At 33.6% G+C, this 16831-nt stretch overlaps 1 protein-coding gene across 1 annotated transcript in view; it reads right to left on the reverse strand.

The window, feature by feature from the left end:
* Positions 1-16831, reverse strand: part of LOC133663681 (cytoplasmic dynein 2 heavy chain 1-like) — a 118332-nt gene that overhangs the window by 37786 nt on the left and 63715 nt on the right. The window contains exons 20-23 of the mRNA XM_062068365.1: positions 9572-9682; positions 6652-6721; positions 6439-6524; positions 4021-4096 (exon numbers count right to left, since the gene is read on the reverse strand). Of these exons, the coding sequence (XP_061924349.1) occupies positions 4021-4096; positions 6439-6524; positions 6652-6721; positions 9572-9682 (343 nt within the window). The remainder of the gene's footprint in view (positions 1-4020; positions 4097-6438; positions 6525-6651; positions 6722-9571; positions 9683-16831) is intronic.

Below are 16831 nucleotides of genomic sequence, written 5' to 3' on the forward strand. Positions count from 1 at the left end.
TTTATGTTATTCACATGTGAATAATGCTGTAAAATAGACTGTATTTATATTATTCACATGTGAATAATGCTGTATAATAGACTGTATTTATGTTATTAACATGTGAATAATGCTGTATAATAGACTGCATTTATATTATTCACATGTGAATAATGCTGTATAACAAACTGTATTTATGTTATTCACATGTGAATAATGCTGTATAATAGACTGCATTTATGTTATTCACATGTGAATAATGCTGTATAATAGACTGTATTTAAATTATTCACATGTGAATAATGCTGTATAATAGACTGTATTTATATTATTCACATGTGAATAATGCTGTATAATAGACTGTATTTATATTATTCACATGTGAATAATGCTGTATAATAGACTGCATTTATGTTATTCACATGTGAATAATGCTGTAAAATAGACTGTATTTATATTATTCACATGTGAATAATGCTGTATAATAGACTGTATTTATGTTATTCACATGTGAATAATGCTGTATAATAGACTGTATTTATATCATTCACATGTGAATAATGCTGTATAATAGACTGTATTTATATTATTCACAAGTGAATAATGCTGTATAATAGACTGTATTTATATTATTCACATGTGAATAATTCTGTATAATAGACTGTATTTATACTATTCACATGTGAATAATGCTGTATAATAGACTGTATTTATATTATTCACATGTGAATAATGCTGTATAATAGACTGTATTTATATTATTCACATGTGAATAATGCTGTATAATAGACTGTATTTATGTTATTCACATGTGAATAATGCTGTATAATAGACTGTATTTATACTATTCACATGTGAATAATGCTGTATAATAGACTGTATTTATATTATTCACATGTGAATAATGCTGTATAATAGACTGTATTTATGTTATTCACATGTGAATAATGCTGTATAATAGACTGTATTTATACTATTCACATGTGAATAATGCTGTATAATAGACTGTATTTATATTATTCACATGTGAATAATGCTGTATAATAGACTGTATTTATGTTATTCACATGTGAATAATGCTGTATAATAGACTGTATTTATACTATTCACATGTGAATAATGCTGTATAATAGACTGTATTTATGTTATTCACATGTGAATAATGCTGTATAATAGACTGTATTTATATCATTCACATGTGAATAATGCTGTATAATAGACTGTATTTATATTATTCACATGTGAATAACGCTGTATAATAGACTGTATTTATATTATTCACATGTGAATAATGCTGTATAATAGACTGTATTTATGTTATTCACATGTGAATAATGCTGTATAATAGACTGTATTTATGTTATTCACATGTGAATAATGCTGTATAATAGACTGTATTTATACTATTCACATGTGAATAATGCTGTATAATAGACTGTATTTATATTATTCACATGTGAATAATGCTGTATAATAGACTGTATTTATGTTATTCACATGTGAATAATGCTGTATAATAGACTGTATTTATACTATTCACATGTGAATAATGCTGTATAATAGACTGTATTTATATTATTCACATGTGAATAATGCTGTATAATAGACTGTATTTATACTATTCACATGTGAATAATGCTGTATAATAGACTGTATTTATATTATTCACATGTGAATAATGCTGTATAATAGACTGTATTTATACTATTCACATGTGAATAATGCTGTATAATAGACTGTATTTATATTATTCACATGTGAATAATGCTGTATAATAGACTGTATTTATGTTATTCACATGTGAATAATGCTGTATAATAGACTGTATTTATACTATTCACATGTGAATAATGCTGTATAATAGACTGTATTTATATTATTCACATGTGAATAATGCTGTATAATAGACTGTATTTATGTTATTCACATGTGAATAATGCTGTATAATAGACTGTATTTATACTATTCACATGTGCATAATGCTGTATAATAGAATGTATTTATTTTATTCCCATGTGAATAATGCTGTATAATACTGTATTTATGTTATTAACATGTGAATAATGCTGTATAATAGACTGCATTTATATTATTCACATGTGAATAATGCTGTATAATAAACTGTATTTATGTTATTAACATGTGAATAATGCTGTATAATAGACTGTATTTATATTATTCACATGTGAATAATGCTGTATAACAAACTGTATTTATGTTATTCACATGTGAATAATGCTGTATAATAGACTGCATTTATGTTATTCACATGTGAATAATGCTGTATAATAGACTGTATTTAAATTATTCACATGTGAATAATGCTGTATAATAGACTGTATTTATATTATTCACATGTGAATAATGCTGTATAATAGACTGCATTTATGTTATTCACATGTGAATAATGCTGTAAAATAGACTGTATTTATATTATTCACATGTGAATAATGCTGTATAATAGACTGTATTTATGTTATTCACATGTGAATAATGCTGTATAATAGACTGTATTTATATCATTCACATGTGAATAATTCTGTATAATAGACTGTATTTATATTATTCACAAGTGAATAATGCTGTATAATAGACTGTATTTATACTATTCACATGTGAATAATGCTGTATAATAAACTGTATTTATGTTATTAACATGTGAATAATGCTGTATAATAGACTGTATTTATATTATTCACATGTGAATAATGCTGTATAATAGACTGTATTTATACTATTCACATGTGAATAATGCTGTATAATAAACTGTATTTATGTTATTAACATGTGAATAATGCTGTATAATAGACTGTATTTATGTTATTCACATGTGAATAATGCTGTATAATAGACTGTATTTATATCATTCACATGTGAATAATGCTGTATAATAGACTGTATTTATATTATTCACAAGTGAATAATGCTGTATAATAGACTGTATTTATATTATTCACATGTGAATAATGCTGTATAATAGACTGTATTTATACTATTCACATGTGAATAATGCTGTATAATAAACTGTATTTATGTTATTAACATGTGAATAATGCTGTATAATAGACTGTATTTATATTATTCACATGTGAATAATGCTGTATAACAAACTGTATTTATGTTATTCACATGTGAATAATGCTGTATAATAGACTGCATTTATGTTATTCACATGTGAATAATGCTGTATAATAGACTGTATTTAAATTATTCACATGTGAATAATGCTGTATAATAGACTGTATTTATATTATTCACATGTGAATAATGCTGTATAATAGACTGCATTTATGTTATTCACATGTGAATAATGCTGTAAAATAGACTGTATTTATATTATTCACATGTGAATAATGCTGTATAATAGACTGTATTTATGTTATTCACATGTGAATAATGCTGTATAATAGACTGTATTTATATCATTCACATGTGAATAATTCTGTATAATAGACTGTATTTATATTATTCACAAGTGAATAATGCTGTATAATAGACTGTATTTATACTATTCACATGTGAATAATGCTGTATAATAAACTGTATTTATGTTATTAACATGTGAATAATGCTGTATAATAGACTGTATTTATATTATTCACATGTGAATAATGCTGTATAATAGACTGTATTTATACTATTCACATGTGAATAATGCTGTATAATAAACTGTATTTATGTTATTAACATGTGAATAATGCTGTATAATAGACTGTATTTATGTTATTCACATGTGAATAATGCTGTATAATAGACTGTATTTATATCATTCACATGTGAATAATGCTGTATAATAGACTGTATTTATATTATTCACAAGTGAATAATGCTGTATAATAGACTGTATTTATATTATTCACATGTGAATAATGCTGTATAATAGACTGTATTTATACTATTCACATGTGAATAATGCTGTATAATAAACTGTATTTATGTTATTAACATGTGAATAATGCTGTATAATAGACTGTATTTATATTATTCACATGTGAATAATGCTGTCCCTAATGAAGTGTCAGCAGGAAGTGTGGTTCTCACCTTCAAACAACCTGTCCAGGATTTCAAAGCCAGCACGCAGGTCTGACAAGGAGAACTCATAGAACTTAGTCCAGCCCTAAAAGCAGAGGGGGAACAAACATGTCAATATTTGCACACACTTTGGAGCATTTGAACCATGGAGGGAAACAACACACATACACATAAGTATTTAAATACAACTATAGACATGAACACACACATACATAAGTATTTAAATACAACTATAGACATGAACACACACATACATAAGTATTTAAATACAACTATAGACATGAACACACACATACATAAGTATTTAAATACAACTATAGACATAAACACACACATACATAAGTATTTAAATACAACTATAGACATGATCACACACATACATAAGTATTTAAATACAACTAAAGACATGAACACACACATACATAAGTATTTAAATACAACTAAAGACATGAACACACACAAACATAAGTATTTAAATACAACTATAGACATGAACACACACATACATAAGTATTTAAATACAACTAAAGACATGAACACACACATACATAAGTATTTAAATACAACTATAGACATGAACACACACATACATAAGTATTTAAATACAACTATAGACATGAACACACACATACATAAGTATTTAAATACAACTATAGACATGAACACACACATACATAAGTATTTAAATACAACTATAGACATGAACACACACATACATAAGTATTTAAATACAACTATAGACATGAACACACACAAATATAAGTATTTAAATACAACTATAGACATGAACACACACATACATAAGTATTTAAATACAACTATAGACATGAACACACACATACATAAGTATTTAAATACAACTATAGACATGAACACACACATACATAAGTATTTAAATACAACTATAGACATGAACACACACATACATAAGTATTTAAATACAACTATAGACATGAACACACACATACATAAGTATTTAAATACAACTATAGACATGAACACACACAAACATAAGTATTTAAATACAACTATAGACATGAACACACACATACATAAGTATTTAAATACAACTATAGACATGAACACACAAATACATAAGTATTTAAATACAACTATAGACATGAACACACACATACATAAGTATTTAAATACAACTATAGACAAGAACACACACATACATAAGTATTTAAATACAACTATAGACATGAACACACACATACATAAGTATTTAAATACAACTATAGACATGAACACACACATACATAAGTATTTAAATACAACTATAGACATGAACACACACATACATAAGTATTTAAATACAACTATAGACATGATCACACAAATATAAATGTGAATTGAAACTAACTAGATTATTGTGTTATTTGTGTTCTTGTTTGTGTTCTTCATGTTCTTGTTTGTGTTCTTCATGTTCTCGTTTGTGTTCTTCATGTTCTTGTTTGTGTTTTTTGTGTTCTTATGTGTTCTTATTTATGTTCTTCGTGTTCTTGTTTGTGTTCTTCATGTTCTTGTTTGTGTTCATGTTCTCGTTTGTGTTCTTCATGTTCTCGTTTGTGTTTTTTGTGTTCTTATGTGTTCTTTGTGTTCTTATTTATGTTCTTCGTGTTCTCGTTTGTGTTTTTTGTGTTCTTATGTGTTCTTTGTGTTCTTATTTATGTTTTTCATGTTCTTGTTTGTGTTCATGTTCTTGTTTGTGTTCATGTTCTTGTTTGTGTTCTTCCTGTTCTTTTTTGTGTTCTTCATGTTCTTGTTTGTGTTCATGTTCTTGTTTGTGTTCTTCCTTGTGTTCTTCCTGTCCTTTTTTGTGTTCTTCATGTTCTTGTTTGTGTTCTTCCTGTTCTTGTTTGTGTTCTTCATGTTCTTGTTTGTGTTCATGTTCTTGTTTGTGTTCTTCCTTGTGTTCTTCCTGTCCTTTTTTGTGTTCTTCATGTTCTTGTTTGTGTTCTTCCTGTTCTTGTTTGTGTTTTTCATGTTCTTGTTTGTGTTCTTCGTGTTCTTGCTTGTGTTTTTCATGTTCTTGTATGTGTTTGTCTTGTTCTTGTTTGTGTTTTTGTTTGTGTTCTTGTTTGTGTTTGTTATATTCTTGTTTGTGTTTGTTATTTTTCTTGTTTGTGTTTGTTATTTTCTTGTTTTTGTTCTTCGTGTTGATTGATTGATTGAGACATGTATGAGTAGATTACAGTACAGTACAGTACATATTCCGTACAATTGACCACTAAATGGTAACACCCCAATAAGTTTTCAACTTAAATCAATTCATGGTATGTTGTTGTTTGTGTTTTTCTTTGTGTTTGTTGTGTTCTTGTTTGTTTTCAAGTGTTCTTGTTTGGGTTCTTTGTGTTCTTGTTTGTGTTTTTATACACTGATTTTTAAAATACAGAAGTTTTATACACTGAATGAGAGTGTCACCTGAGGGATGTAGTTGCGTCTCTCCTGACAGACGGCATGGAACCAGGCCAAGCAGAAAAGAGACTGAGCTCTCAGCAGTTTTCCTCCTGAAGCCAAACATGAAAGTCAATAATGTTTCACCATCTCCTGACCGCCATCTTTTTTAGGTGAGCAATGCAAAGACAAGAAAGGTGAGTCTAAGGATGGCGAGTGACTACGTGGAGGAAAGCAGACCTCTACTGATCTGCTCTGGAGACCAGGATTCATAAGTCCTGAGGAGGTTCCTCTTCAGCCCAGGAGGATCCTGCAGACATGGACCACAGCAAGGTCACACCCAAAGAAAAACTGGGGTACATCATTCAGGGGGGGGGGGGGGTCACACAATGTCACAAAGATGGCTGCCCTCAACAAATACTGGACCAGACTATAGTCCAGTCAACAAATGCTGGATCCGACTATAGTCCAGTCAACAAATGCTTGATCAGACTATAGTCCAGTCAACAAATGCTGGATCCCACTATAGTCCAGTCAACAAATACTGGACCAGACTATAGTCCAGTCAACAAATGCTTGATCAGACTATAGTCCAGTCAACAAATACTGGATCAGACTATAGTCCAGTCAACAAATACTGGACCAGACTATAGTCCAGTCAACAAATACTGGACCAGACTAGGGTCCAGTCAACAAATGCTGGACCAGACTATAGTCCAGTCAACAAATGCTGGATCAGACTAGAGTCCAGTCAACAAATACTGGATCAGACTATAGTCCAGTCAACAAATACTGGATCAGACTATAGTCCAGTCAACAAATACTGGATCACACTATAGTCCAGTCAACAAATGCTGGATCCGACTATAGTCCAGTCAACAAATACTGGATCCAACTATAGTCCAGTCAACAAATGCTGGATCAGACTATAGTCCAGTCAACAAATGCTGGATCCGACTATAGTCCAGTCAACAAATACTGGATCCAACTATAGTCAAGTCAACGAATACTGGACCAGACTATAGACCAGTCAACAAATGCTGGATCCGACTATAGTCCAGTCAACAAATACTGGATCAGACTATAGTCCAGTCAACAAATGCTGGATCAGACTATAGCCCAGTCAACAAATACTGGATCAGACTATAGTCCAGTCAACAAATACTGGATCAGACTATAGTCCAGTCAACAAACACCGCCTTATTCACTTCTTCATGACAATCATGCAGTTACAAAGTTGGCCAGCAGGGTCATGCACAATAATGTAGCAGGGCCACCTGAATGATGCTGTGGACCAGGTCAAATAATGTGCCAATTAAATGATGTCCATGTAAAATGAAGTGGTGGACCACATAAAATAATACGTCCTGCAGGGCCACCTAAATGATGCTGTGGACTAAGTAAAAGTAAGTGGCAGGACACATGAATTAAAAGGATGCAGAGGACAAGGTAAAATTAAATGGTGGGTCACATAAAATGATTTGGTGGGCCAATTCAAATAATGTGGCTGGGCCACAAAAATAATGCGGCTGGGCCACATAAAATGATGATGTGGGCCACGTAAAATGATGCAATAATACGGCAGGGCCGAGTAAAAAAGGGAGAGGGCAACATAAATGATGTTGCAGACCACATAAAATGATGTGGTGGACCATGTAAAATGATGTGGTGGGCCACGTAAATGATGTGGTGGGCCACGTAAAATGATGTGGTGGACCACGTAAAATGACGTGGTGGGCCAAGTAAAATGACGTGGTGGGCCAAGTAAAATGATGTGGTGGACCACGTAAAATGATGTGGTGGACCAAGTAAAATGATGTGGTGGGCCATGTAAAATGATGTGGTGGGCCACGTAAATGATGTGGTGGGCAATTTTAAATGATGTGGTGGGCCATGTAAAATGATGTGGTGGGCCAAGTAAAATGATGTGGTGGACCACATAAAATGATGTGGTGGACCACGTAAAATGATGTGGTGGACCACGTAAAATGATGTGGTGGACCACGTAAAATGATGTGGTGGACCACGTAAAATGATGTGGTGGACCATGTAAAATGATGTGGTGGGCCATGTAAAATAATGTGGTGGGCCATGTAAAATGATGTGGTGGACCACGTAAAATGATGTGGTGGACCACGTAAAATGATGTGGTGGACCATGTAAAATGATGTGGTGGGCCATGTAAAATAATGTGGTGGGCCAGGTAAAATGATGTGGTGGACCACGTAAAATGATGTGGTGGACCACGTAAAATGATGTGGTGGACCACGTAAAATGATGTGGTGGACCACGTAAAATGATGTGGTGGACCATGTAAAATGATGTGGTGGGCCATGTAAAATAATGTGGTGGGCCAAGTAAAATGGTGTGGTGGACCACATAAAATGATGTGGTGGACCACGTAAAATGATGTGGTGGACCACGTAAAATGATGTGGTGGACCACGTAAAATGATGTGGTGGACCACGTAAAATGATGTGGTGGACCATGTAAAATGATGTGGTGGGCCATGTAAAATAATGTGGTGGGCCATGTAAAATGATGTGGTGGACCACATAAAATGATGTGGTGGACCACGTAAAATGATGTGGTGGACCACGTAAAATGATGTGGTGGACCACGTAAAATGATGTGGTGGACCATGTAAAATGATGTGGTGGGCCATGTAAAATGATGTGGTGGGCCATGTAAAATGATGTGGTGGACCACATAAAATGATGTGGTGGACCACGTAAAATGATGTGGTGGACCATGTAAAATGATGTGGTGGGCCATGTAAAATAATGTGGTGGGCCAGGTAAAATGATGTGGTGGACCACGTAAAATGATGTGGTGGGCCATGTAAAATGATGTGGTGGACCACATAAAATGATGTGGAGGACCACATAAAATGATGTGGTGGACCACGTAAAATAATGTGGTGGACCACGTAAAATGATGTGGTGGACCACATAAAATGATGTGGTGGGCCACATAAAATGCTGTTACAGGCCAGATAAATGATGGCGACATATGACATAGGGTGCAGCAGGGCCAGATAAAATGATGGCGGCATACTGTATGATATACATAAAATGATCTTTCAAATGAAGAGAAAGTGTTTTCCTTGACATGACAAATAATGAGGATGCTGATGCAGGTTTCAGACCATGGCGTGTACCTCATATGTGATCTTGAGACTGGACTGCAGCAGGATGGGAGGAAACCTGGGGTGGACCTCGGATGTCATCCAGAGGCGGAAACCTTTTGTGGGACGAAGCGCGTTCAGCTCCTGTGAAGAGAGGGCGGGGGTCGTACTTCAGTCACATACTGTAAGGCGTAGGAATGGTCACCAAATACAGTACTTTTGTTTCGGTACCCGGGTTGCGCAAGATGTCACGTCAAAGATGGCGATTGGCGACCACTCCAGCAGCACTGAGAGCGGACTCGGCCAAACTACCTCCAGGTAATGTTGCAATTTTCAATGCCAACAAAGGAAGTGACTCAAAAAAAAAACTCTAACGTCAGTAAAGTAATGCTCCACTTTTCCCAAAATGTGCTAGTATTATTGTATATATACATACACTGTATATATATATATATATATATATATATATATATATATATATATATATATATATATATATATATATATATATATATATATATATATATATATATTAGGGCTGCAACTAACTATTAATTTGATCATCGATTAATCTGTCGATTATTACTTCGATTAATAATCGGATAAAAGAGACAAACTACATTTCTATCCTTTACAGTATTTTATTGAGAAAAAAAACAGCATACTGGCACCATACTTATTTTGATTATTGTTTCTCAGCTGTTTGTACATGTTGCAGTTTATAAATAAAGGTTTGTTTAAAAAAATAAATAAATAAATAAAATAAAATAAAAAATTTTTTTGTAAAAGCCTCTGCACATGCGCATAGCATAGATCCAACGAATCGATGACTAAATTAATCGGCAACTATAACAAAGGAAGTGACTCAAAAAAAACCCTCTAACGTCAGTAAAGTAATGCTCCACTTTTCCCAAAATGTGCTAGTATTATTGTATATATATATATATATATATATATATATATATATATATATATATATATATATATATATATATATATACATATATATATATACACATATACTGTATATATACATATACTGTATACCATATTTTTCAAAGTATAAGTCGTACCGGCCGAAAATGCATAATAAAGAAGGAAAAAAACATATATAAGTCGCACTGGAGTATAAGGCCCATTTTTTGGGGAAATGTATTTGATAAAAGCCAACAGCAAGAATAGACATTTGAAAGGCAATTTAAAATAAATCAAGAATAGTGAACAACAGGCTGAATAAGTGTACGTTATATGAGGCATAAATAACGTGCCTGGTATGTTAACGTAACATATTATGGTAAGAGTCATTCAAATAACTATAACATATAGAACATGCTATACGTTTACCAAACAATCTGTCACTCCTAATCGCTAAATCCCATGAAATCTTATACGTCTAGTCTCTTACGTGAATGAGATCAATAATATTATTGGATATCTTACGCTAATGTGTTAATCATTTCACACATAAGTCGCTCCTGAGTATAAGTCGCACCCCCGGCCAAACTATGAAAACAACTGCGACTTATAGTCCGAAAAATACGGTATATATTTATACATACATACAGTATATACATACATACTATTAGAGATGTCCGATAATATCGGCCTGCCGATATTATCGGACGATATATGCGTTAAAATGTAATATCGGAAATTATCGGTTTTTTTATTATCGGTATCGTTTTGTTTTTTTTTGTTTTTTTTAATTAAATCAACATAAAAAACACAAGATACACTTACAATTAGTGCACCAACCCAAAAAACCCCCCTCCCCCATTTACACTCATTCACACAAAAGTGTTGTTTCTTTCTGTTATTAATATTCTGCTTCCTACATTATATATCAATATATATCAATACAGTCTGCAAGGGATACAGTCCGTAAGCACACATGATTGTGCGTGCTGCTGCTCCACTAATAATACTAACCTTTAACACTTGATTTTACTCATTTTCATTCATTACTAGTTTCTATGTAACTGTTTTTATATTGTTTTACTTTCTTTTTTATTCAGGAAAATGTTTTTAATTTATTTATCTTATTTTACTAATTTTTTAAAAAAGTACCTTATCTTCACCATACCTGGTTGTCCAAATTAGGCATAATAATGTGTTAATTCCACGACTGCATATATCGGTTGATATCGGTATCGGTTGATATCGGTATCGGTAATTAAAGAGTTGGACAATATCGGAATATCGGATATCGGCAAAAAGCCATTATCGGACATCCCTACATACTATACATATATACACACACACATATACATACAGTATGTGTATATGTATATACTTATACACACACATATATGTATATATACATATATATATATATATATATATATACATATATATATATATATATATATATATATATATATATATATATATATATATATATATATATATATATATATATATATATATATATATATATATATATATATATATATATATATATATATATATATATATACAGTATATATATACATACACACAGTATATATACATATAGGAATATGTTTATATACATACATACATACATATACATATATGTATATATATATATATATATATATATATATATATATATATATATATATATATATATATATACATATACACACATATATACATATATATGTATATACATATACACACACATATATATACTGATATATAAGTATATACATATATACACATACATATATATACATACACACATATATACTGATATATATGTACATATATACATACATATATACATATACATATATGTATAGATATATATACATAATGTATATATATACATATGCATATATATCTGTGTATAAATAAATATACATATATACACACACATATACGCACATAAATACCCAATTTGATGTAGCTTACCTGCTACAGTAAACATTACCCCAAGTATTGCATGGTGTACATTTCAGAGCCATGCAGTTCAGTTTAATGAAATATTTCATATTTCCATCTGACAACAGACCTGCAAAAATGATACTGTATATTATTATACTACATAGATTGTATATTGCACAGTAAGTGTATAAAACACATTTCCTTCTGTTTTATATTGCCGTTTTCCAATTGTCCATTGCTGTTTTTATTCCTCTCATTGGCACCTTAACCTCCATCCACAGCCTTCTCCTTTCTTGCACAACTTACCCCATCCTGCTCGCTTTCTCAAACACTCAGGGTTAAAAATAGCACCATAGGGTCCCTCACACACACACTCACACACACACACACACACACACACACACACACACACACACACACACACACACACACACACACACACACACACACACACACACACACACACACACACACACGCACGCACACACACACACACACACACACACACACTCACACACACTTATGTAAAACACCTAACTCAGCATCTTTATTGGCCAGGTGTGTTTACCACACGGGGAATATAACGCTCTCTGTGCTCAATGTAAACAAATATTAATAATAAACTACAAACATAAACAAGTACTTCAATAGCTAATACATAATATTGCAGTGGTGAATCGAGAGCAAGGGGCACAATAGATAATGAGGTGAGCATGAGTTTAGTACATTCACAGTGACTTCTGTAAATTCCAGATTATAAAATGCTACTTTTTTCCCCTACGCTTTGAACCCTGCGGCTTATAAAACGCTGCGGCTAATTCGTGGATTTTTTTCTTCGTTAAACCCAAGCACAGGACCGTAATGGTGTGTTATCGTTTGTGCTATGGCGCCATCTTTTGGACAAGTTTGCTCACTGCAGGTGCCGTTGCGTCTCCTAGCCGTCCATAGCGTTTCTACTCGCATGGATTCTTCATTCACCACGCCGAGCAACGTTTGCAAGTTTTTCAATATAGCTAAAACAATTCTTACTTATCAAAATGTCCCAGGTGTGATGTATGTGCGTGCCATCGTAATGTGATCGAGCTTGCGTCATTAGCATTAGCGAACATGCTAACACGTTTACGAGTGTCTGTGTTAGTATTATTAACTTACAAATGCATTCTTTTTTGTATTGTTTCACTTTCACAAATTCCTCAGTAAATTCCTCAAACGTCACCGTGGAGTTATTGAGTCTGTTTTGTTTGATCGGCCGTTGTACTGCCGTGTCACATCACAGACACTGTTTGGAAACAGTTCAGGTATGTAAATAAACATTTCTGTGTAAATAACTCATTTCACAACGTATATATCTGCGACTTACAGTCCGGTGCGGCTAATATATGGAAAATATTAATTTATTCTACAATTTAGTGTGTGTGGCTTATAGTAATAATAATAATAATAATAGATTTTATTTGTAAAAAGCACTTTACATTGAGCAAACAACCTCAAAGCGCTACAGTGTATTAAAAAATAATAATAAAAAGGTAATACAAATTTTAAAAAATAAAAACTACAACAGCCTAATAGCTGGAACTAGTATGCATATATCTAAAAAAAAAGGCTTTTTTTAAAAACAAGGGTTTTTAAGCCTTTTTTAAAAGCATCCACAGTCTGTGGTGTCCTCAGGTGGTCAGGGAGAGCGTTCCACAGACTGGGAGAGGCGGAACAGAAAGCCCGGTCCCCCATAGTTCGTAACTTTGTCCTCGCAGGTTGGAGGAGGTTAGCCTGTCCGGAGCGGAAAATAAAATAAAAAAATACAAATAAAAACTAGAACAGCCTAATAGCTAGAACTAGTATACATATATCTAAAAAAAAAAGAAAAAAAAAAGGCTTTTTTTAAAAGAAGGGTTTTTAAGTCTTTTTTAAAAGCATCCACCGTCTGCGGTGCCCTCAGGTGGTCAGGGAGAGCGTTCCACAGACTGGGAGAGGCGGAGCAGAAAGCCCGGTCTCCCATAGTTCGTAACTTTGTCCTCGCAGGTTGGAGGAGGTTAGCCTGTCCGGAGCGGAAAATAAAATAAAAAATACAAATAAAAACTAGAACAGCCTAATAGCTAGAAATAGTATGCATGTATCTACAAAAAAAAAAAAAGGCTTTTTTTTTTTAAAGAAGGGTTTTTAAGCCTTTTTTAAAAGCCTCCACAGTCTGTGGTGCCCTCAGGTGGTCAGGGAGAGGCGGAGCAGAAAGCCCGGTCTCCCATTATTCGTAGCTTTGTCCTCAGACCAAAATAAAAAATAAAAATAAAAACTAGAACAGCCTAATAGCTAGAACTAGTATGCATAAACTGTATCTAAAAAAAAAAAAAAAGGCTTTTTTAAAAAGAAGGGTTTTTAAGCCTTTAAGCCTTTTTTAAAAGAATACACAGTCTGTGGTGCCCTCAGGTGGTCAGGGAGAGCGTTCCACAGACTGGGAGGGACGGAACAGAAAGCCCGGTCTCCCAGAGTTCGTAACTTTGTCCTCGGAGGTTGGAGGAGGTTAGCCTGTCCGGAGCGGAGGTGTCGTGTGGAGCAGTGGTCCCCAACCACCGGGCCGTGGTCCCCAACCACCGGGCCGTGGCCCGGTACCGGTCCGTGGACCGATTGGTACCGGGCCGCGGCCGCATAAGAAATTTAAAAAAAAAATTTTAAAATTAAAAAAAAATATTAAATCAACATAAAAAACACAATATATACATTATATATGAATATAAATCAATACAGTCTGCAGGGATACAGTCCGTAAGCACACATGATTGTATTTCTTTATGACAAAAAAAAACTAAACAAAAACTACCCCCCCCCCCAGTCCGTGGGACAAATTTTCAAGCGTTGACCGGTCCGCAAGTACAAAAAGGTTGGGGACCACTGGTGTGGAGGATTTGGGGGTGAGTAGTTCTTTGAGGTAGAGGGGGGCATTTCCACGGAGGCACGTTATTTCCCAGACTATACGGCAGGTGATTGCATGTGAACTTGAACTTGTGTATATTTTTCTTTCTCTGTGAATAACACAAATATTTACCAACAAGTGCATTCAATTTGTGTTTTTTAAAACCATGAAATATGTCAAATATAATTAATACAATTATTCTTACAGTGTGAATAAATCATTAAAAGCCCCAAATTGATATTAGACTGATGAATATTAATGCAAAGTGTATATAGAGTAGGTAGATGTATATATATATATATAAATATATATAAGCAGCATTTCTTTCATTGTGTCTGTGCTGCCTTGCTCCGTGCCCCCATCATTCCCTTGTCACGCTACTTTTTCATTTCAAGCCTGACTGCCTCCACCTCCACCTCCACCTCCACCTCCACCTCCACCTCCACCTCCACCTCATTGGCGGCTGGCTAAGAAAAAGGGAGCCGTGAAGAGGAACCGACGGAGGGTTTAGGGCTGACACGGGCTCTGTATGAAAGAACTGATATCTGGGACCACGTGAGAGAAATAGTCCAAGTGTAATTAGAGAAGCAAGTGTCGTACTGCAGGGGGGGTGGGGGGGTCCATACTTTTACCCCCCGAGAGCCGCACGGTGGAAGGTGAAAGCATGAGGGGGTAAGTGTTGATATTATTTGTTATTTTCAAAAGTAATTACTCAATTTTGGTAAAAGCACCGTCCACCAAACCATGCATGCATGCATATGAGGGGCCGTTAGGGACATTATTCAGAATTACCTCTCACATACACTACTGAAATGCTCTCACATAAACAACTGAAATGTGTTTCTCACACACACACTACTGAAACACTCTTATACACACTACTGAAACACTCTTATACACACTACTGAAACACTCTTATACACACTACTGAAACACTCTTATACACACTACTGAAACACTCTTATACACACTACTGAAATGCTCTCACATAAACAACTGAAATGTGTTTCTCACACACACACTACTGAAACACTCTTATACACACTACTGAAACACTCTTATATACACTACTGAAACACTCTTATACACACTACTGAAACACTCTTATACACACTACTGAAACACTCTTATACACACTACTGAAACACTCTTATACACACTACTGAAATGCTCTCACATAAACAACTGAAATGTGTTTCTCACACACACACTACTGAAACACTCTTATACACACTACTGAAACACTCTTATATACACTACTGAAACACTCTTATACACACTACTGAAACACTCTTATACACACTACTGAAACACTCTTATACACACTACTGAAACACTCTTATACACACTACTGAAATGCTCTCACATAAACAACTGAAATGTGTTTCTCACACACACACTACTGAAACACTCTTATACACACTACTGAAACACTCTTATATACACTACTGAAACACTCTTATACACACTACTGAAACACTCTTATACACACTACTGAAACACTCTTATACACACTACTG

This window comes from Entelurus aequoreus, linkage group LG13 (genome assembly GCF_033978785.1).
Source record: "Entelurus aequoreus isolate RoL-2023_Sb linkage group LG13, RoL_Eaeq_v1.1, whole genome shotgun sequence".
In the NCBI taxonomy this organism is placed as follows: Eukaryota; Metazoa; Chordata; class Actinopteri; order Syngnathiformes; family Syngnathidae; genus Entelurus; species Entelurus aequoreus.